We start from the raw sequence: 22,906 nt of genomic DNA, 5'->3' as shown, positions 1-22,906 counted from the left end.
AAGTGGTAAGACCTGCTGAAAATACCCTGGTCTGTTTCATGTTCAATTCACATTCAGGTGATCAGCATGCAATAAAAATGAAAGATTAACATACATGCTGTACCATCTTCCAACACCAGAGGTCAAAAGTACACTGATGTGCCCTGAGGATTTCATTCAATAAAATGTATTCAATAATAATCATCAATGCCACTGTTTTCATTGATGTTAATACCAGTTGATGGTATTTAACCTCCATGTTTAAGATACCAAATGTATTTATTTGCACAAAATGCATGTGTGGCATTGCCTCTGAAACCTGTATTGTGAGTGATCCAATAAAAATAAATGTACCTTTTATTATTATTATTATTTATTTATTTAATCTTTATTTAACGAGGCAAGTCAGTTAAGAGCAAATTAGGCTACCAAAGAGCATCTCTCAGCAAGACAGAAGGAAAGCCAGAAAATGCCTCTGTATCCCAAGTGAGTTTACAATACAGTACCAGCCCAAGCCAGTCACCCTGATCTTCCAGGCTAACCACTCTAAAGCACTCGAAGAGAATCAGAGAATCATCACACATAAACCACCCAGAAGGCCCCATGCGTTTAATTCCATGGTTGTGATTTGTCCAAAACCAGCTAGCAGTGAAGAGCCTCTAGCAGGAAATGAAATGTCCCCAATCACAAAGTGTAAACCATCACCCACCAAGATGTACCCCACAGTTACCGTAACAGCCCTCACCATCTGAGGGGGCGTGGTCTAGGGGCTGGCTGAGAAGGTAGTTAGGGTTGTGTGACATCATGGAGTCATAAGTCCTGGCAGCTCGCACCCCTTCACCTCCTCTTTCCCCCTCACAGGTCCTAGCAGGGCAAAGCATGTCGCTCTCACTGCCTCCACCACCAGCAACAGGACTGGGGTCCGGTCCCGTGGCCGGGGACACACTCCCCTCGTGCACGCCATCAGCCCTCACCCTCTGTGGGCAAACAGTAAGGGTGAGAAGGGGTCAGGAACCAGGAGGGGGCTCCGAATAGAAGACATGCGGTGATCCACTACACTGTAACTATCATGATGATAGCCCTTCAACTTCCCAGCGTACTGCTAGCAATAATCTGTCTGTTATCACGGACGATTAGTCTAGCGTCGGTGTGCCACACATGCTAGCAAGTTAGCATTTGGATGGAATAACACATCAACGTACATTTTACACATGCATATACAATACATACTGTGCTACATTTGAATAGCATCCATAGGGGAACATGATGAGAATGACAGGCTGAGTATGGTACTGGGTGAGGTTGTAAAGCTAGCGAGATGCTAACAGAAGGCTAGTGATAGGTTAATAAGGTTATGAAATCAGTGATTAGAGCTTGTTATCAGCTTGATCAGCAGTAGCATATTTAGCCGTATGAATGTCAGTATTGTCTGGCACTTGAGTTCAATTGTTTGACATAGAAATGGAAGCCCTGGATGGGAACACTATTGTGATTGACGTTGGAAAGTTGGGAGCTAAATGTTGAAACTGATGTAACTCAATGACGGTGGAACACTGACGTGACATTGACGAAAGCGTTTAAAAAGAGTCACCTCCTCCTCTTCTGCAGTCTCTCGGCCAATCAGAAACTCAATCTGCTGTCGGACTGAGTGAGCACGAAGATGGTGGATAGCTCCACGGTAAGGCACGAGCGATTGGACTGCCATTGCCCAGGGTGATGGAGTCAGAGGGCGGAGGGAGACAGAAGGAGGGGTGGGGTGAGGAGAAAGATAGAGACAGACAGGAGAGATTGAAGGGGGGCGATTAGGAAGCAAGGCAGAGGCAGAGAGGGAAGAGAAAAGTAGAAAGGAATCAGTCAGATTTAGCTACAGATCTGAAAGCATTGGATAGGTATAAGCAATGTGATATTTGCTTCACCTTGCCTTCTGATAGGCTTGGTGGAATCTTTGCCACATTTCTCACATCTATGCAATTGTGACAGGAAGTAGTAATAATAGATGGTGAGAGGTGGAGGAGTTTTAGCAATACAGTGTGGGTTAACAGAGGGTCAATCTACAATGAACAAAAATATAAACGCAACATGTAAAGTGTTGGTCCCATGTTTAATGACCTGAAATACACATTTTCTAAACACACAGAAACCTTATTTCTCTCAGATTTTATGCAAAAATGTGTTTACATCCCTATTAGTGAGCATTTCTCCTTTGTCAAGATAATCCATCCACCTGGCAGGTGTGGCATATCAAGAAACTGATTAAGCAGCATGACATTACATAGGTGCACCTTGTGCTGGGGACAATAAAAGGCCCTTTAAAATGTGCAGTTTTGTCAAACACCACAATGCCACAGACGTCTCAAGTTTTAAGGGAGCATGCAATTGGCATGCTGACTGCAGGAATGTCCACCAGAGCTGTTGCCAGAAAATTGCATGTTCATTTCTCTACCATAAGCTGCCTCTAATATGGTTTTAGAGAATTTGGCAGAACATTTAACCAGCCTCACAACCGCAGACCACGTGTTACCAAGCCAGACCAGGAGTTCCACATCTGGCTTCTTCAACTGTGGGATTGTCCGAGACCAGCCACCCGGACAGCTGATTAAACTTTGGACAACTGAATTTCTGCACAAACTGTCAGAAAGGGAAGCTCATCTGCGTGCTGGTCGTTCTCATCAACTTCAGTGGGCAAATGCTCAACTCCAATGGCCACTGGCATGCTGGAGAAGTCTTCACAGATGAATCCCGGTTTCAACTGTAGTGGGCAGATGGCAGACAGCGTGTACGGCGTCATGTGAGTGAGCGGTTTGCTGATGTCAACGTTGTAAACAGAGTGCCCTATGGTGGTGGTGGGACTATGGTATAGACAAGCGTAAGCTACGGACAATGAACATAATTGCATTTTATCAATGGCAATTTGAATGCACAGAGATACCGTGACGAGATCCTGAGGCCCATTGTCGTGCCATTCATCTGCCACCATCACCTCATGTTTCAGCATGATGATGCACAGCCACATGTCGTAAGGATCTGTACACAATTCCTGGAAGGTGAAAATGTCCCAGTTCTTCCATGGCCTGCATACTCACCAGACGTGTCACCCTGAAACGTGTTTGGAATGCGCTGGATCGACGTGTATGACCGTGTGTTCTAGTTCCCGCCAATATCCAACAACCTCGCATAGACATTGAAGAGAAGTGGGATAACAATCCACAGGCCACAATAAAACGCCTGATCAACACAATGCTAAGGAGATGTGTTGCGCTGCAGGAGCCAAATAGTGGTCACACCAGATAGGAAGTGGAACAGAAAATCAGTCTAACTTTATTTTAAGTTATCTGTGTGACCACCAGATGCATATCTGTATTCCCAGTCATGTGAAATCCATAGATTAGGGCCTAATAAATTAATTTCAATTGAATGATTTTCTTATATGTAACTCAGTAAAATCTTTGAAATTAGAGTTTTAGTACCATGAGTTGTCTGGCATATCAGAGGGAGCTATACCTGGATACATTTTGGTGATTTTACAGGTAGGCCTACAGTACTTATCTACTGAACATATTGTTTCTGAAGACGAATAACCCTTTAATTCACTGGTACACTCCTATTTATGTGGTCAAGTTGCGGTCCTTCCTACCTGTGCGCGTTCGGTGGCGGTGGGCCACAGGGTCCTGCAGAGGACCTTCTTGACCACATCAGGCAGCAGGCTGATCGTGATGAGAAGGATGATGCCGAGCCAGGCCGGACCACTGGACAACATCTGCATGAACACATAGTACATCCTCTGGTAGTTCAAGAAGGGCCTAGAGGGAGAGAGGACATCTAGTTATTTTATTTCTGTTTAAGTGATACTAATAATGTACAGCGTAAGAATCAGTTAGTTGTAAGAATGAGAGTCGTACCAGATGATGCCTCCCCAGAGCAGTGAGAAGATGACATAGAAAAGCAGGGAGCCCCAGATGACAAAGTGGTTGATCCAGGTCCAGTGGTGTGTGTCCAAGGCAAGCTGCAACACACAGGATACACACACATTATCAATCGCCACGCCTGCAGGGCACACAGGATACACACACATTCTCAATCGCCACGCCTGCAGGGCACACGGCTCTAACGACCGATGAGCAAGTCTAATGGATCAATTTTCTCTCACACATAGGCTATTCACACGTGCAAAGGGATTATGGAATCCACTATTATCAGATTCACAAAACACTCACATACACTAACCCACCTTGAGCGTGACAGTAAACACCAGCACAGTGAAGACGAGAGTCCCGAAGGTCCAGTTTCCAAACATCTAGAGAACAGAGAGAGGAGGAACAGTCTGCTACAGTACATCATCACGCTGCATTTCATCCTTTATCTACATACAGAATCCCATTGAGATAAAAGATCTGTTTTGCAGAGAGACATCGGTTGAAACCATTGACTTCAGAGCACCATCTATAATTACTGTATTACAACCCTAAACCCTGTAACGTTTGACACTTAAACAAGCAATGTCAATTTCACCTGCATTTTAGTGCTGGGACTAGCAACGGACTTTCTGGGTAAGTCTCTAAGAGCTTTGCACACCTGGATTGTACAATATTTGCCCATTATTCTTTTCAAAAATTCTTCCAGCTCTGTCAAATTGGTCATTAATCATTGCTAGACTGCCATTTTCTAGCCATATATTTTGAAGCAGATTCAAGAACAAACTGTAACTCGGTCACTCAGGAACATTCACAATCTTCTTGGTAAGCAACTGCAGTATATATTTTCCTTGCTGTATCTGCCTGGCCGGCTCCTCTCTCTCCACTGGGATTCTCTGCCTCTGACCCTATTACGGGGGCTGAGTCACTAGCTTACTAGTGCTCTTCCATGCCGTCGCTAGGAGGGGTGCGTCACTTGAGTGGGTTGAGTCACAGACGTGATCTTCCTGTCCAGTTTTGTGCATTCTTGGTCTCGTGCGGTGGAGATCTTTGTGGGCTATACTCAGACTTGTCTCAGGATAGTAAGTTGGTGGTCTGTTGATATCCCTCTAGTGGTGTGGGGGCTGTGCTTTGGCAAAGTGGCTGGGGTTATATCATGCCTGGTTGGCCCTGTCCTGGGGTATCGTCGTACAGGCCACAGTGTCCCCCGACCCACCGGTCTCAATCTCCAGCATCTATGCTGCCATAGCCTGTGCCAGGATCAGTCTGTTATATCTGGTGTAATTCTCCTGTTTTATCTGGTGTCCTTTGTGAATTTAAGTATTCTCCCTGTAATTCTCTCCCCCTCCTAGAGGACCGGAGCCCTAGGATAATGCCTGACGACTCCTGGCTTTCCCCAGTCCACCTGGTCGTGCTGCTGCTCCAGTTTCAACAGTTCTGCCTGCGGCTAGGGAACCCTGACCTGTTCACCGGACGTCCTACCTTGTCCAGGGCCTACTGTTTGACTCTCTCTACCGCACCGGCTGTCTCAACCTCAATGCTCAACTATTAAAAGCCAACTGACATTCACTCCCGAGGTGCTGACCTGTTACACCCTCTATAACCACTGTTTATTATTTGACCCTGCTGGTCATCTATGATGGTTTGAACATATTGAAGAACAATCTGGCATTAAATGGCCATGTAGTCTTATAAATCTCCACCCGGCACAGCCAGAAGAGGACTGGCCACCCCTCAGGGCCTGGTTCCTCTTTAGTTTTCTTCCTTGGTTCCCGCCTTTCTAGGGAGTTTTTCCTAGCCACCGCGCTTCTACATCTGCATTGCTTGCTGTTTAGGGTTTTAGGCTGGGTTTCTGTATAGCACTTTGTGACATCTGCTGATGTAAAAAGGGATTTGTAAATCAATTTGATAGATTGATTGATATTTTGCCTTGTGTTGTACGTTATTGTCCTGCTGAAAGGTGAATTATTCTTCCATTGTTTGGTGGAAAGCAGACAACCAGGTTTTCCTGTGCTTAGCTCCATTTGGTTTCATTTTATCCTGAAAAACTCCAGTCCTTGCCAATGACAAGCATAGCCATAACATGATGCAGCCACCAACAGGGGGGCAGGTAGCCTAGTGGTTAAGAGCGTTGGGCCATTAATAGAGGCGGCAAGGTAGAAAAATATGCTGTTCTGCCCTTGAGCTAGGCAATTAACCCCCAACAACTTCTCCCCAGGCAACGACGACATGGACGTTAATTAAGGCAGCCCCCCGCATCTCTCCGATTCAGAGGAGTTGGATTGCAGAAAACACATTGCGGTTGAATGCATTCAGTTGTGCAACTGACTAGGTATCTCCTTTCCCTTCCCCCATGCTTGAAAATGTGGAGAGTGACACCTAGCGATATGTAGGAATTGCCCCAAACATAACACTTGGTATTTAGGATAAAAAGTTAATTTCTTTGCCCCATTGGCCTCCTAATAAAAACCCTGACCGGTTTCCGTTCTCTCCGGCAACTCAGTTAAGGAAGGACTCCTGAATCTTTGTAGTGACTGGGTGTATTGATACACCATCCAAAGTGTAATTAATAGATTGTGTGGGGTACAGAGATGGTGTAGCCATTAAAACATTTTAACCCCTATTATTGCACACAGTGTGAGCCAATGCAATTTATTATGTGATTTGTTAAGCATGTTTTTATTACTGCACCTATTTAGGCCATTTAAGGTGGTGAATACTTATGCAACAAAAAAATGTGTCCTATTTGATTAATTTGACATTGACTATTTTGTGTAGATCAGTGACAAAACATCACAATTAAATCCATTTCAATCCCACTTTGTAACGCAACAAAAGAATCCAAGGGAAGTGAATACTTATGATAGCCACTGTATATATTGGGATTCGATAATGCAATTTTATTTTGCGATTTGATGTTCCAAACATATTGCTCTGTCTGCTGCAGAGAGACAAGAGAAAGCATGAGAACATTTGTTGGGATTCGTTTTGGGAATAACAGTGCTGAAAACATGTTGGCTCATTATTTAAAAGATGGAGAACAAACCATAGGATGAAAAATACCGGAGTTTTGACTCCGGTACAGCAGACTATTGCTATCTTACGCTACAAGGCAAAAAAAAAAACATGCATATAAACACACACACACACTCAAAAGTTTGGACACACCTACTCATTCAAGGTTTTTATTTTATTTGGACTATTTTCTACATTGTACAATAATAGTGAAGACACCAAAACTATGAATTAACACATGGAATAATGTATTAATCAAAAAAAGTGTTCAATTATAACTCTTGGTATTCTCTCAACCAGCTTCACGAGGTAGTCACCTGGAATGCATTTCAATTAACAGGTGTGCTTTGTTAAAAGTTAATAAATAAATAAATTCCACAAATTAATTTGTTTGAGTCAATCAGTTGTGTTGTGACAAGGTAAGGTTGGTAAACAGAAGATGGCCTGAAGGTCAGTCAATCCGGAACATTAAGAACTTTTAAAGTTTCTTCAAGTGCAGTCGCAAAAACCATCAAGCGCTATGATGAAACTGGCTCTCATGAGGACCGCCACAGGAAAGGAAGACCTAGAGTTACTTCTGCTGCAGAGGATAAGGTCATTAGAGTTACCAGCCTCAGAAATTGCAGCCCAAATAAATGCTTCACTGAGTTCCAGTAACAGACACATCTCAACATGGTCGAATTGCTGCAAAGAAACCACCACTAAAGAACACCAATAAGAAGAAGATACTTGCTGGGCCAAAAAACACGAGCAACAGACATTAGACCGGTGGAAATCTGTTCTTTGGTCTGATGAGTCCAAATTTGAGATTTTTGGTTTCAACCGCCGTGTCTTTGTGAGACGCAGGGAAGTTGAAGGAATGATCTCTGCATGTGTAGTTTCCACCGTGACGCATGGAGATGTTGTGATGGTGCTTTGCTGGTGACACTGTCAGTGATTTATTTAGAATTCAAGGAACACGTAACCAGCATGGCTATCACAGCATTCTGCAGCGATACGCCATGCCATCTGGTTTGAGCTTAGTGAGACTAGCATTTGTTTTTCAACACGACAATGACCCAACACACCTCCAGGCTGTGCAAGGGCTGTTTGACCAAGATAGAAAGTAATTGAGTGCTGCAACAGATGACCTGGCTTCCACAATCACCGGACCTCAACCCGGTTGAGATGGTTTGGGATGAGTTGGACCGCAGAGTGAAGTAAAAGCAGCATATGCTCAGCATATGTGGGAACTCCTTCAAGACTATTGAAAAATAATTCCTGGTGAAGTTGGTGGAGAGAATGCCAAGAGTGTGCAAAGCTGTCATCAAGGCAAAGGGTGGCTACTTTGAAGAATCTAAAATATATTTTGATTTGTTTAACACTTTTTTGGTTACTACATGATTCCATGTGTTATTTCAAAGTTTTGATGTCTTCACTATTATTCGACAATGTAGAAAATAGTAAAAATAGACAAAAACCCTTGAATGAGTATGTGTCCAAACTTCTGACTGGTGCTGTATGCACGCACGCATAGAATTATTATTTTGGACAATATATATATATATATACACACACACAGTTGAAGTCGGAAGTTTACATACACTTAGGTTGGCTTCATTAAAACTCGTTTTTCAACCACTCCACAAATTTCTTGTTAAGAAACTATAGTTTTGGCAAGTCACTTAGGACATCTACTTTGTGCATGTAATTTTTGCAACAATTGTTTACAGACAGATTATTTCACTTAGAATTCACTGTATCACAATTCCACTGGGTCAGAAGTTTACATTCACTAAGTTGACTGTGCCTTTAAACAGCTTGAAAAATTCCAGAAAATTATGTCATGGCTTTAGAAGCTTCTGATAGGCTAATTGACATAATTTGAGTCAATTGGAGGTGTACCTGTGGATGTATTTCAAGGCCTACCTTCATACTCAGTGCCTCTTTGCTTGACATCATGGGAAAATCAAAAGAAATCAGCCAAGACCTCAGAAAAAAAGTTGTAGACCTCCACAAGTTGTTTTGTTTTCACTTTGTCGTTATGGGGTAATTGTGTGTAGATTGCTGATATTTTTATTTATTTAATCCATTTTAGAATAAGGCTGTAACATAACAAAATTTGGAAAAAGTCAAGGGGTCTGAATACTTTCCCAAGGCAATGTATGCATGTATGCATAATGAGACCAATTATGGTAAATAACCTTGAAAGCAAAAGCAGGATGCAAAATTTAGTGCTAAACATAGAGCAAATAAACGCATTTGTTCCTTAGTCATCCCCCCTCTCTGTGTGTGTGGTCTCTCCACACAGATGACTGTCAAAGCTGCCATCGGGAAGGATCAGGAGGAAGAGTGCGGGAGACAGGAGAGCAAGATGGATTGAGGGAGAGTCAGATGAAGAGAGGGAGAGCAAGAGGGAGAGTTTGGAGAGAAGGAGAACGCCATAGAGAAAGAGATGGAGCGAGACGTAATCAGAGAGATCAAGAGAGATGTAGGAAGAGGTAGAGTGAGAAAGGATGTGTTTCATTAGCATAGTGGAGGAGTTGGAACACCCGTATTGTCATCCCTGACTACCCCCTCCTCCTCCTCTCACTTGCCTAATCAACATAATCATATCCCTACCCAAGGAGCTTGACAACTAGAAATGTATCTCTGTACAATAAATATATCTTCTACAAATACTAGACAATATGAACATACATTGCTTGGGTGAAAGAGGGCACCTTCCAAGACAGTGCAGCTAGAATGAACAGCAGAGTGTCTGCTTTTTTGACAAAATGCATCGTCTATGACGTACAACTACTGAGCACATATGCACTCACACACACACACACACAGTTAAATATACTACCAACAGATAAAGGATAATGTGGGGGAGTGACTAGTGTATCTATATTAGTAGAGTGGAGCTAGTGAGGTCAGGTGTTGGACTGGGTAGATGCGCTCTAGAGATGTGGAACTAAACAACTACAGGCAGAATGAGGTGGATGTCGGAGGTGGGGATGGACGGATGTTTCGGAATGAAATGGTAAAGCTCAAAGCTAAACCCATAACTAAAAATCAACAGAAGCTTAAAGAACACGATAGATAAGAGAGACAGAGAGAGAGAGAGAGAGAGAGAGAGAGAGAGAGAGGGAGAGAGAGAGGGACAGAGGGAGAGAGACAGGCTTACCATCTGTGTGTTGGTGGTCATAAGCTGAGGAACAGGAAGAAAAGTCAAATAAAGTAGAAGCAGAGAGGAGGAAGAAGAAGAGAAAATAATCAGGACAAAGAGTAAATGGATTCCAGGATGTTTCAACTTAAAAACAGGACCAACAGTTAATATGACATAAATTAACAGTACAGAGAAAGATGCTACTGCAGTGTCCATATGAATGGAGTCCTGATGGTTGTCAAGCTAAAGAAGACCACTGAGATTCTGTCTGCACTCCGAACACAAATGAACCACAACCTGACTTTAACTTACCCATAGATAACCTGAACCTGACCACATTGTATTACTCCCGTTTCAACGTCTGGTGTTATGGGACAATCACATGTAGATGGATGGGTGTTCTATCAACCATCACTGTGAGTGAATCTCAAAATGGCACCCAGCTAATGGTCAATGCTTATGATTTGGGGTTTGGTCATCTGATCCTCGATCTGTGGTTAAGGGCAACATGTCAACTGGTCCTTGACAACGGAGCTCTGCCCCGGTTGCAGGGGAGACGGTTGCCAGGTCTCACCTGTCCGTTACTGGTGAAGGTGGTGTTGTCGAACAGGAAGTAGGCACCAAAGAAGAAGATACAGGCGTTGAACAAGCCCAGGCACGTCCAGTAGAGGAACACGGGCCAGCGCAGCAGAGCATTCTTAGCTACGTCCCTAAGACGGAAAGAGAGTGGGAGATGGGGGGGGTAAAGAGAGAATGTTTCAAACAAAAACAATATAATTGGTTCAAACCTTTTTTTCTGTGTGGGAATTATATTGTCTTTCAAAACAGTTTTAGTGAGATGTTCCTCTGACCTGTACAGAGTGGGATCTCTCTTGAGCATCTCTATGCTGATGTGTTTCTCTATGAGGCTGTAGAGGAGGATGGGCAGCGAGGTGAAGCTGATGTTGTACAGCGTGAGGTAGGCTGTGTCGTACAGTGGCTGCACAGGGACACAAAGAGCACAGTCAGAAAGATACAGGCCACACATGACAAAACAGGCAACCATGACGGGCAACCGTTACAGGCAACCGTCATTTTGGATGATTCTGAGCACCTACCTGCTGAGAGAATCCACAGAAGAACTGATAGAGGAACTGAGGGAAGATGAAGCACACATTCTGGAGAGCGAGAGAGTGAAAGTGGGAGAAACAAAGTGAGAAAGGGAGGACTAAACATTGTTTCCTCATTCAGCTGCTTGCAGCTTCGTGCCTTGACATTTGGCTAACCAATGGCTCTCTCTTCTGGGACAGGTACCATGCTGAGTTCATGTCAAAGTCCCAGGTTGTGTCATTCAATACTAAACAATTGAAATGTGTGCCCAGTAAATGCCCAGGATTGGTGTTTGTAGTAAAGCTCACCTTGTAGAAGAAGTACTGCACCAGCTCAGCGATGCGGATGTAGTAGAAGTGTCCGTGCACCAACAGCATCTTCTTCAGGTGTTTGAACTTTGGGATGGCGTAGTCACTGTTCCTCGCCGCCTGGCGCCCCTCCTTACCCATGATGCCTTAGAAGACAGAAAGGGATTTGTTGATTGATGGAAAACATTCATACTAATAGGTCTTTTTAAATATCTAGTGTCTGTTTTGACACCAATGAGATGTCTGGGACCTAATGACTCCCACCAATCGTAGAATATAAATGAGTGCTAGCTGATGGTTCCCACCAATCAGAGTGGACCCAAGAGCTTGCCAATCAGAGAGATGAGCTCACCGATGCCCACGTGTGCCTCGAGAATCATGCTGACATCGTTGGCTCCGTCACCAATAGCCAGAGTGATTGGGTGCTCCTTAGATGCCTTGATAAGCTTCACAATCTGGACAGACAACAGTCATACCACAACACATTAAATACCAAAATAATACTGCTATATGGTACAGACTAAGATGCATTTTAAAAATCGCTTGACAGTTCACCTCTTGCCTAACCATGTCATTATAGTAGAAGACCATTTTTTCCACAATGACTCAACAGGCTAACTAACTAACCTCTCTCTCTCACTGGTTTCCTATGTGAAACAGGAAGTGACATTAGACCAACCTGTGCTTTCTGTAGGGGCGCCATGCGGCAGCAGAGCACGGCACTGCAGTTCCTAGAGATCTCCAGGAAGATCTCTTTGTAGTTCCCCGAGCCAGAGCTCTCTGGACTGGGCTTCAGCACAGCAGACAGGGTGGCCCCGTCGATGATCAGACCATAGTCCTGACATTCCACAGACAGCCTGGGGAAATACACACAGATACAGACAATAACACACAGAGACACAGACATACCGTGAATATACAGAAACAAAACATAGGAACACAAAATGTGCAGCCTACCCTGACAGGGAGCGTTGTCTGAGTACAGTCCTGCTCAGGTCAAACAGAACGTCATGTAGACTCTGTTCCTCGGTGCGTTTCTTGGTCAGCTCCAGTATCTGTGTGGAGCGGCGGAACAGCTTGCTAGCGTAGCACGTAGCTGCCGCGGTCTCCATCTTGTCCCCCGTCAGCACCCATACCTTCATCCCAGCCTTTTGGAGAGACTCGATGGTGTCTGCTGCCTTCTCCTGGAGCCTGCACAGCAGTCAATAGGTTGTGAGAATTACACGTCACAATAGGCTATATGGACGTTTCAAAGTACGCAAGATAGAAATGATGACATTATTGATCAACAATATTTGTTTTCACCCTATTCACTTTTTATTTTTAATTTAAAAATATAACATATAGCTATATCAATTCAAGAGAAAACCTCCTGATTAAAAATTGTACATTGATTCCACACCATTGTAAAAACAATCAAGGCCGAGAAGGAGTTAGAGTATTTCCTTTGTGGTCATTGAGAACTACTGTAGTCAATAAGTCTCCTCGGCCAGCAGCCGATGGGTTAACACAATGATCAACTCAGTCCGGTTATTGATGACTAATCTATACAAGGCCAGGTCAATGTGTATCATACATCAGAGGGCTAGTCGATTAGGAAAACAAGTGGTCATCAATCAGGAAATCCATGATGATAAATCTCCCTTTTACATCTCTCGCTTCTTTTACCCACTCTCTTACTTTTACCCACTCTCTTACTTTTGCCCACTCTTTCCCTCTCTCCTCTCTCTCATTTCTTTTACCCACTCTCTTACTTTTACCCACTCTTTCCCTCTCTCCTCTCTCTCATTTCTTTTACCCACTCTCTTACTTTTGCCCACTCTTTCCCTCTCTCCTCTCTCTCATTTCTTTTACCCACTCTCTTACTTTTGCCCACTCTTTCCCTCACTCCTCTCTCTCACTTCTTTTACCCACTCTTTCCCTCACTCCTCCCTCTCACTTCTTTTACCCACTCTCTTACTTTTACCCACTCTTTCCCTCACTCCTCTCTCTCACTTCTTTCACCCACTCTCTTACTTTTACCACTCTTTCCCTCACTCCTCTCTCTCACTTCTTTTACCCACTCTCTTACTTTTACCCACTTTTCCCTCACTCCTCTCTCCCTTCTTTTACCCACTCTTTTTACCCACTCTTTCCCTCTCTCCTCTCTCTCACTTCTTTTACCCACTCTTTCCCTCACTCCTCTCTCTCACTTCTTTTACCTACTCTCTTACTTTTACTTTTCTCTCCCTCTCACCCACTCTCTTACTTTTACCCACTCTTTCCCTCTCTCTCACTTCTTTTACCCACTCTCTTACTTTTACCCACTCTTTCCCTCACTCCTCTCTCTCACTTCTTTTACCTACTCTCTTACTTTTACACACTCTTTCCCTCTCTCCTCTCTCTCACCCACTCTCTTACTTTTACCCACTCTTTCCCTCTCTCCTCTCTCTCACTTCTTTTACCCACTCTCTTACTTTTACCCACTCTTTCTCTCTCTCCTCTCTCTCACTTCTTTTACCCACTCTCTTACTTTTGCCCACTCTTTCCCTCTCTCCTCTCTCTCACTTCTTTTACCCACTCTCTTACTTTTACACACTCTTTCCCTCTCTCCTCTCTCTCACCCACTCTCTTACTTTTACCCACTCTTTCCCTCTCTCCTCTCTCACTTCTTTTACCCACTCTCTTACTTTTGCCCACTCTTTCCCTCTCTCCTCTCTCTCACTTCTTTTACCCACTCTCTTACTTTTGCCCACTCTTTCCCTCTCTCCTCTCTCTCACTTCTTTCACCCCCTCTCTTACTTTTACCCACTCTTTCCCTCTCTCGTCTCTCTCACTTCTTTTACCCACTCTCTTACTTTTACCCACTCTTTCCCTCACTCCTCTCTCTCACTTCTTTTACCCACTCTTTCCCTCTCTCCTCTCTCTCACTTCTTTTACCCACTCTTTCCCTCTCTCCTCTCTCTCACTTCTTTTACCCACTCTTTCCCTCTCTCCTCTCTCTCACTTCTTTTGCCCACTCTTTCCCTCTCTCCTCTCTCTCACTTCTTTTACCCACTCTTTCCCTCACTCCTCTCTCTCACTTCTTTTACCCTCTCTTACTTACACACTCTTTCCCTCTCTCCTCTCTCTCACCCACTCTCTTACTTTTATCCACTCTTTCCCTCTCTCCTCTCTCTCACTTCTTTTACCCACTCTCTTACTTTTGCCCACTCTTTCCCTCTCTCCTCTCTCTCACTTCTTTTACCCACTCTTTCCCTCTCTCCTCTCTCTCACTTCTTTTACCCACTCTCTTACTTTTGCCCACTCTTTCCCTCACTCCTCTCTCTCACTTCTTTTACCTACTCTCTTACTTTTACACACTCTTTCCCTCTCTCTCTCACCCACTCTCTTACTTTTACCCACTCTTTCCCTCACTCCTCCCTCTTTTTTTACCCTGACCCATCTTTCCCTCATCTCTCTTTTCACCCACTCTCTTACTTTTACCCACTCTTTCCCTCACTGCTCTTTTCTTTTACCCACTCTCTTACTTTTACCCACTCTTTCCCTCACTCCTCTCTCTCACTTCTTTTACCCACTCTCTTACTTTTACCCACTTTTCCCTCTCTCCTCTCTCTCACTTCTTTTACACACTCTCTTACTTTTACCCACTCTTTCCCTCACTCCTCTCTCTTCTTTTACCTACTCTCTTACTTTTACACACTCTTTCCCTCTCTCTCTCTCTCTCTCACCCACTCTCTTACTTTTTACCCACTCTTTCCCTCTCTCCTCTCTCTCACTTCTTTTACCCACTCTCTTACTTTTACCCACTCTTTCTCCTCTCCTCCCTCACTTCTTTTACCCACTCTCTTACTTTTGCCCACTCTTTCCCTTCTCCTCCTCTGAATCTTTCTCTCATCTTACTTTTACCCACTCTTTCCCTCTCTCCTCTCTCTCCTGCCCACTGCCCACTTTTCCCTGAATTTTACTCTTTCCCTCTCTCTCCCCACTCTCTTACTTTTACCCACTCTTTCCCTCACTCCTGCCACTCTTTCCCTCTCTCCCTCTCTCTCACTTCTTTTACCCACTCTTTCCCTCTCTCCTCTCTCTCACTTCTTTTGCCCACTCTTTCCCTCTCTCCTCTCTCTCACTTCTTTTACCCACTCTTTCCCTCACTCCTCTCTCTCACTTCTTTTACCTACTCTCTTACTTTTACACACTCTTTCCCTCTCTCCTCTCTCTCACCCACTCTCTTACTTTTACCCACTCTTTCCCTCTCTCCTCTCTCTCACTTCTTTTACCCACTCTCTTACTTTTGCCCACTCTTTCCCTCTCTCCTCTCTCTCACTTCTTTTACCCACTCTTTCCCTCTCTCCTCTCTCTCACTTCTTTTACCCACTCTCTTACTTTTGCCCACTCTTTCCCTCACTCCTCTCTCTCACTTCTTTTACCTACTCTCTTACTTTTACACACTCTTTCCCTCTCTCCTCTCTCTCACCCACTCTCTTACTTTTACCCACTCTTTCCCTCTCTCCTCTCTCTCACTTCTTTTACCCACTCTCTTACTTTTACCCACTCTTTCCCTCACTCCTCTCTCTCACTTCTTTCACCCACTCTCTTACTTTTACCCACTCTTTCCCTCTCTCCTCTCTCTCACTTCTTTTACCCACTCTCTTACTTTTGCCCACTCTTTCCCTCTCTCCTCTCTCTCATCTTTTACCATCTCTTACTTTTACCCACTCTTTCCCTCTCTCCTCTCTCTCACTTCTTTCACCCCTCTCTTACTTTTACCCACTCTTTCCTCTCTCGTCTCTCTCATTCTTTTACCACTCTCTTACTTTTACCCACTTTTCCCTCCCTCTCTCTCACTTCTTTTACCCACTCTCTTACTTTTGCCCACTCTTTCCCTCACTCCTTTTCTTTTGCCCACTCTTTCCCTCTCTCCTCTCTCTCACTTCTTTTACCCACTCTTTCCCTCTCTCCTCTCTCTCACTTCTTTTGCCCACTCTTTCCCTCTCTCCTCTCTCTCACTTCTTTTACCCACTCTTTCCCTCTCTCCTCTCTCTCACTTCTTTTGCCCACTCTTTCCCTCTCCTCTCTCTCACTTCTTTTGCCCACTCTTTCCCTCTCCCCTCCTGCTGTTTTTCCCTGAATCTCCATCTCCTTTCCCCCTCTCCTATTCTGCTGTTTTTCCCTGAATCTTCATCTCCTTTCCCCCTCTCCTCTCCTGCTTTTTTCCCTGAATCTCCATCTCCTTTCCCCTCTCCCCTCCTGCTGCTTTTCCCTGAATCTTCATCTCCTTTCCCCCTCTCCTCTCCTGCTGCTTTTCCCTGAATCTCATCTCCTTTCCCCCTCTCCCTCCTGCTGCTTTTCCCTGAATCTTCATCTCCTTTCCCCCTCTCCCCTCCTGCTGTTTTTCCCTGAATCTTCATCTCCTTTCCCCCTCTCCTCTCCTGCTGTTTTTCCCTGAATCTCCATCTCCTTTCCCCCTCTCCCCTCCTGCTGCTTTTCCCTGAATCTTCATCTCCTTTCCCCCTCTCCTCTCCTGCTGCTTTTCCCTGAATCTCCATCTCCTTTCCCCCTCTCTCCCCTCCTGCTGTTTTTCCCTGAATCTCCATCTCCTTTCCCTCTCTCCCGCTCCCTTTTTTCTTCACAACTCCTGCTTTCCATCTTCCTCTCATTCCCCCCCCCCTACCTGTCCTCCACGGCCGTAGCCCCCAGCAGGGTGAAGTCCCTCTCAATGAGGTCATAGGCTTGTGCCAGCCGTTGCTCCCTGTCCTTCAGGGCCAGCTTGGCGTCGCTCAGCTGATGACATGCCTCCTCGTACTCCGCTGGGGACAGACTTCTGTAGGCCACACACAGGGTCCGTAAGCCCTCCTGACAGAGGTAAACAAGAGACTCAGTTGAGTGAAAGAGATTAAGATTATACCTGTTATAAGGGGCAATCTGCAGTTGTTACATCCATTTCTGGACCTATTCTTGAACAGCATAACTTATGTACTTTACACCATTGTATATATCTAAGTTGTTTTTTGGGTATCTGTACTTTCCTCTACTATTTATGTTTTTGACAACTTTTACTTCACTACATTCCGAAAGAAAAGAATGGATTTTTACACCATACATGTTCCCATACATGTTCATTTTATTTTATTTTAATTGGTGCCGACTGGTTTGCTGAACATAAGGAATTTTACTTATGATACCCAAGTATATTTAAAACCAAATACTTTAAAACTTTGACTCAAGTAGTATTTTACTGGGTGACTTTCACAATCACTTGAGTCATCTATTAAGGCATCTTCGCTTTTACTCAAGTATGACAAATGTGGTACTTTTCCCACCACCGCTTATAAATGCCTCGTGAGCTAAGTTCAACTGTCGTACCCCATCAGAACCAACATAAGCTTGTTTTACTCCAATGTTTGTAAACAAAGTAAATGTAAACATACTGTATAGCCACAAAACAATAAATAAAGCTGTACTGTCATATCATAGTCAGTCCTTGCATCCACGGCGGTTTATGAATTTGAGAGTGGTTACATTTCTCCAGCCCCATCCCTCAGCTTTTTATGAAAACTATTGGCTTTGAGTGCAATTCTATTGCTTCAACAGTGAATTGCCCCTTGAAAGTAATAGCAGCCACATTACTATGACCATAGCAGATATATGATTTAAGGTTGTGAGACTCAAGATATATATCTGGAGTTTTGGTTACGGTATAGGCATATTAGAAGTATTAGGGGTACGGTGTGCGATTAAGGGTTTTGGTGTCTTAACATAAATATACATGCAACATGCAACAATTTCAAAGATTTTACTGAGTTACAGTTCGTATAAGGAAATCAGTTAATTTAAATACATTCATTTGGTTCCAATCTATGGATTTCACATGATTTGGAATACAGATACACATCTGTTGGTCACAGATAGGTGTGACTACCATTTGCCTCATGCAGCGCCACACATCTTCGCATAGATTTGATCAGGCTGCTGATTGTGGCCAGTGGAATGTTGTCCCAATCCTCTTCAATGGCTGTGCGAAGTTGCTGGATATTGGTAGGAATTGGAAGACGCTGTCGTACACGTCAATCCAGAGCATCCCAAACATGCTCAATGTGTGACATGTCTTGTGAGTATGCAGGCTATGGAAGAAGTGGGACATTTTCAGCTTCCAGGAATTGTGTACAGATCCTTGTGACATGTGGCTGGGCATTATATCATGCTGAAACATGTGATGGCGGTGGAATTTCATCACGGTATCTCTGTCCATTGAAATGACTATTGATAAAATGCAATTGTGTTCATTGTCCGTAGGTTATGCCTGCCCATACCATGACCCCCCCGCCACCATGGGGCACCCTGTTCACAACATTGACAAAAGCAAACCGCTCGCCCACACGACCCCACACTGGCCAGTATGTTTGAAACGGGGATTTATCCGTGAAGAGCACACTTCTCCAGTGTGCCTGTGGCCATCGAAGGTGAGAATTTCCCCACTGAAGTCGGTTACGACGCCAAACTGCAGTCTGGTCAAGACCCTGGTGAGGATGACAAGCACGCAGATGAGCTTCCCAGAGACTGTTTCTGACAGTTTGTGCAGAAATTCTTCAGTTGTGCAAACACACAGTTTCATCAGCTGTCTCAGACAATTCCACAGGTGAAGAACCCGGATGTGGAGGTCCTGGGCTGGTGTGGTTACACATGGTTTGCAGTTGCGAGGCCGGTTGGACGTACTGCCAAATTCTCTAAAAAGACATTGGAGTTTATGGTCGAGAAATGAACATTAAATTATCTGGTGGTGTTCCTGCAGTCAACATGCCAATTGCATGCTCCCTCAAAACTGGAGACATCTGTGGCATTGTGTTGTGTGACAAAACAGCACATTTTAGAGGGGCACCTCTTAAATGATCATGCTGTTTAATCAGCTTCTTAATATTCCACATCTGTCAGGTGGATGGATTATCTTGGAGAAATGCTCACTAACGGGTGTAAACACATTTTTGCACAAAGTCTGAGAGAAATAAGTGTTTTGTGCATATGGAACATTTCTGGGATCTTTTATTTCAGCTCATGTAAAGTGTTTGTTTCATGTTCTGTTTATATTTTTGCTCAGTATAAAGAAAATATGCTATATAGTGTGTGTGTGTGTGTGTGTGTGTGTGTGTGTGTGTGTGTGTGTGTGTGTGTGTGTGTGTGTGTGTGTGTGTGTGTGTGTGTGTGTGTGTGTGTGTGTGTGTGTGTGTGTGTGCGTGTGTGTATACACGTGTGTACACGTGTGTATAGACTTACCACAGCATTCTGCTCCACCCGTGCCCTCACCTGCTCCACCTTCCCGGACACCACCCTGGGAAAGATGGAGGTGTCTGCCCCTTTACAGAACAACAGGTACTCCCCTGAGGACACATAAATACACACAGTTGAAGTCGGAAGTTTACATACACTTAGGTTGGAGTCATTAAAGCTCTCTTTTCAACCACTCCAAAAATGTCTTGTTAACAAACTATAGTTTTGGCAAGTCGGTTAGGACGTCTACTTTGTGCATGACACAAGTCATTTTTACAACAATTGTTTACAGACAGATTATTTCACTAATAATACACTGTATCACAATTTCAGTGGGTCAGAATTCCAGAAAATTATGTCATGGCTTTAGAAGCTTCTGATAGGCTAATTGACATAATTTGAGTCAATTGGAGGTGTACCTGTGGATGTATTTCATAGCCTACCTTCAAACTAAGTGCCTATGCTTGCCATCATGGGAAAATCAAAAGAATTCAGACAAGACCCCAGAAAAAAAATTGTAGACCTCCACAAGTCTGGTTCATCAATTGGGAGCAATTTCCAAACGTCTGAAGGTACCACGTTCATTTGTACAAACAATAGTACACAAGTATAAACACCATGGGACCACACAGCCGTCATAACCCTCAGGAAGGAGACGCGTTCTGTCTCCCAGAGATGAATGTACTTTGGTGCAAAAAGTACAAATCAATCCCAGAACAACAGCAAAGGACCTTTTAAAGATGCTGGAGGAAACAGGTACAAAAGTGTCTATATCCACAGTAAAACGAGTCCTATATCGACATAACCTGAAAGGCTGCTCGGCAAGGAAGAAGCAACTGCACATGGGGACAAAGATTGTACTTATTGGAGAAATGTCCTCTAGTCTGATGAAACAAAAATAGAACTGTTCGGCCATAATGACCATCGTTATGTTTGGAGGAAAAAGGGGGAGGCTTGCAAGCCGAAGAACACCATCCCAACCGTGAAGCACGGGGGTGGCAGCCTCATGTTATGGATGTGCTTTGCTGCAGGAGGGACTGGTGCACTTCACAAAATAGATGGCATCATGAGGAAGGACAATTATGTGGATATATTGAAGCAACATCTCAGGACATCAGTCAGGAAGTTAAACCTTGGTCGCAATGGGTCTTCCAAATGGACATTGACCGCTTAAGGACAACAAAGTCAAGGTATTGGAGTGGCCATCACAAAGCCCTGACCTCAATCCCATAGAAAATGTGTGGGCAGAACTGAAAAAGCATGTGCGAGCAAACCTGACTCAGTTATACCAGCTCTGTCAGAAGGAATGGGCCAAAATTCACCCAACTTATTGTGGGAAGCTTGTGGAAGGCTACCTGAAATGTTTGACCCAAGTTAAACCATTTAAAGGCAATGCTACCAAATACTAATTGAGTGTATGTACACTTCTGACCTACTGGGAATGTAATTAAATAAATAAAAGCTGAAATAAATCATTCTCTATTATTCTAACATTTCACATTCTTAAAATAAAGTGGTGATCCTAACTGACCTAAGACACGGAATTTTTACTAGGATTAAATGTCAGGAATTGTGAAAAACTGAGTTTAAATGTAATTGGCTAAGGTGTATGTAAAAACCTCCGACTTCAACTGTAGGTTTAATTGTATACATCTGAATCTGAGTTTCTATCCATTATTATGTGAATGAGATGGTGTTTGTAAGAGTGTGTTACCTGAGCTAGACTTGACAATGACGCTCATTCTCCTCCTGACAGAGTCAAAGTTGAGCACGTGAAGCAGCTCAAACCTGGAACACACACAGGTGGAGACAACTCCCTTAGTACCAGACATAATACACAGGACATTCTCTAATAATGTACACAGCAATACGAGGGGCTAGTGACAAAAACAGAATAGTCAAATTAAAAGTCATTATAATAGATGAATCATCCTCCTCTTTCCCTCCCATTACTTTGCATCTCCCTCTCTTTCTTCCTCCTTCGTTCTCTCTTAAAATGGACATTTCATAGACGGCCCACTGCAGAGAGGGATGTCGATATTGATATTATACAAGTGGTCCCTGTGGGACCGGCTAATTAAACCCTTGATAAATCCACCAATTCTGGAGTCTTCTGTTCCCACACACCTCTGTGTCTTTTCACTGGGGTTTCACATGTATTTTTCTTGGCAGTGGTGTCTTAGTATAAGGAAATTGAATTCTTGTTAAAATATTTACAGACATCCTGCACACAAGCCAAAGCACATATGATTTGCCAATTGCCAGCAATATGGTCAGAATGAACTCCAATTATGTGGAATCAATTAATAACTTGGGTTATGCATGCATAACTTAAACATGAATACTCTATGGTTTCATAGGAAGCTGTGAAATACGAAACTCCAAAATAAAAGATGGAACAATCAGGAATTATGTTCTGAGCAAAGCCCTACCTTTCAATCTCATCGTCCTTATTGAGTATTTCCATATGACTGTCTTTGAGTCTCAGATAGGTGTACCCCAACCTGAGAGAGAATGTGTGTATGCGTGAAAATGTAGAGAGGGAAGAGAATGTTCTGTAGGTTAGAAGGAGATACACACACACTCTTTGTACCAGTCAAAAGTTTGGACACATCTACTCATTCAAGGGTTTTTGTCTATTTGTACTATTTTCTACATTGTAGAATAATAGTGAATATATCAACACTATGAAATAACGCATATGGAAACATGTAGTAACCAAAATATTCTAAATAAATCACTGACAGTGTCACCAGCAAAGGACCCACACACCATGACACCTCTTCCTCCATGCGTCCCAGTGGAAACTACACATGCGGAGACCATCCGTTCACCCACTGTGCGTCTCACAAAGACACGGTGGTTGGAATCAAAAATCTAAAAATTTGGACTCATCAGACCAAAGGACAGATTTCCACCGGTCTAATGTCTGTTGCTCGTGTTTTTTGGCCCAGCAAGTATCTTCTTCTTATTGGTGTTCTTTAGTAGTGGTTTCTTTGCAGCAATTCGACCATGTTGAGATGTGTCTGTTACTTGAACTCAGTGAAGCATTTATTTGGGCTGCAATTTCTGAGGCTGGTAACTGATAAACTTTTCCTCTGCAGCAGAGGTAACTCGGTGTCTTCCTTTTCTGAGGCGGTCCTCATTAGAGCCAGTTTCATCATAGCGCTTGATGGTTTTTGTGACTGCACTTGAAGAAGCTTTCAAAGTTCTTAACATTTTCTGGA

General features: G+C 43.7%; 1 protein-coding gene across 6 annotated transcripts in view; it reads right to left on the bottom strand.

Moving 5' to 3' along the window:
- Positions 1-22,906, bottom strand: part of LOC124044683 (phospholipid-transporting ATPase IH-like) — a 266,289-nt gene that overhangs the window by 5,547 nt on the left and 237,836 nt on the right. For 2 of the 6 annotated variants that reach the window (XM_046364138.1, XM_046364139.1), the window contains exons 15-30: positions 22,112-22,183; positions 21,394-21,467; positions 19,686-19,789; positions 17,089-17,270; positions 12,393-12,626; positions 12,115-12,292; positions 11,788-11,890; positions 11,436-11,581; positions 11,136-11,195; positions 10,890-11,017; positions 10,613-10,748; positions 10,057-10,080; positions 4,208-4,273; positions 3,879-3,982; positions 3,614-3,779; positions 710-956 (exon numbers count right to left, since the gene is read on the bottom strand). In XM_046364138.1, coding sequence (XP_046220094.1) covers positions 710-956; positions 3,614-3,779; positions 3,879-3,982; positions 4,208-4,273; positions 10,057-10,080; positions 10,613-10,748; positions 10,890-11,017; positions 11,136-11,195; positions 11,436-11,581; positions 11,788-11,890; positions 12,115-12,292; positions 12,393-12,626; positions 17,089-17,270; positions 19,686-19,789; positions 21,394-21,467; positions 22,112-22,183 — 2,024 coding nt within the window. Of the gene's footprint in view, positions 1-709; positions 957-1,570; positions 1,678-3,613; positions 3,780-3,878; positions 3,983-4,207; positions 4,274-10,056; positions 10,081-10,612; positions 10,749-10,889; positions 11,018-11,135; positions 11,196-11,435; positions 11,582-11,787; positions 11,891-12,114; positions 12,293-12,392; positions 12,627-17,088; positions 17,271-19,685; positions 19,790-21,393; positions 21,468-22,111; positions 22,184-22,906 lie in introns of those variants that run through there. The other 4 variants (XM_046364142.1, XM_046364140.1, XM_046364143.1 and 1 more) reach the window with 4 other exon arrangements.

This window comes from Oncorhynchus gorbuscha, linkage group LG01 (genome assembly GCF_021184085.1).
Source record: "Oncorhynchus gorbuscha isolate QuinsamMale2020 ecotype Even-year linkage group LG01, OgorEven_v1.0, whole genome shotgun sequence".
NCBI classification, from domain to species: Eukaryota; Metazoa; Chordata; class Actinopteri; order Salmoniformes; family Salmonidae; genus Oncorhynchus; species Oncorhynchus gorbuscha.
The sequence above is the reverse complement of the archived record's forward strand: the minus strand, read 5'-3'. Positions and strand labels throughout refer to the sequence as shown.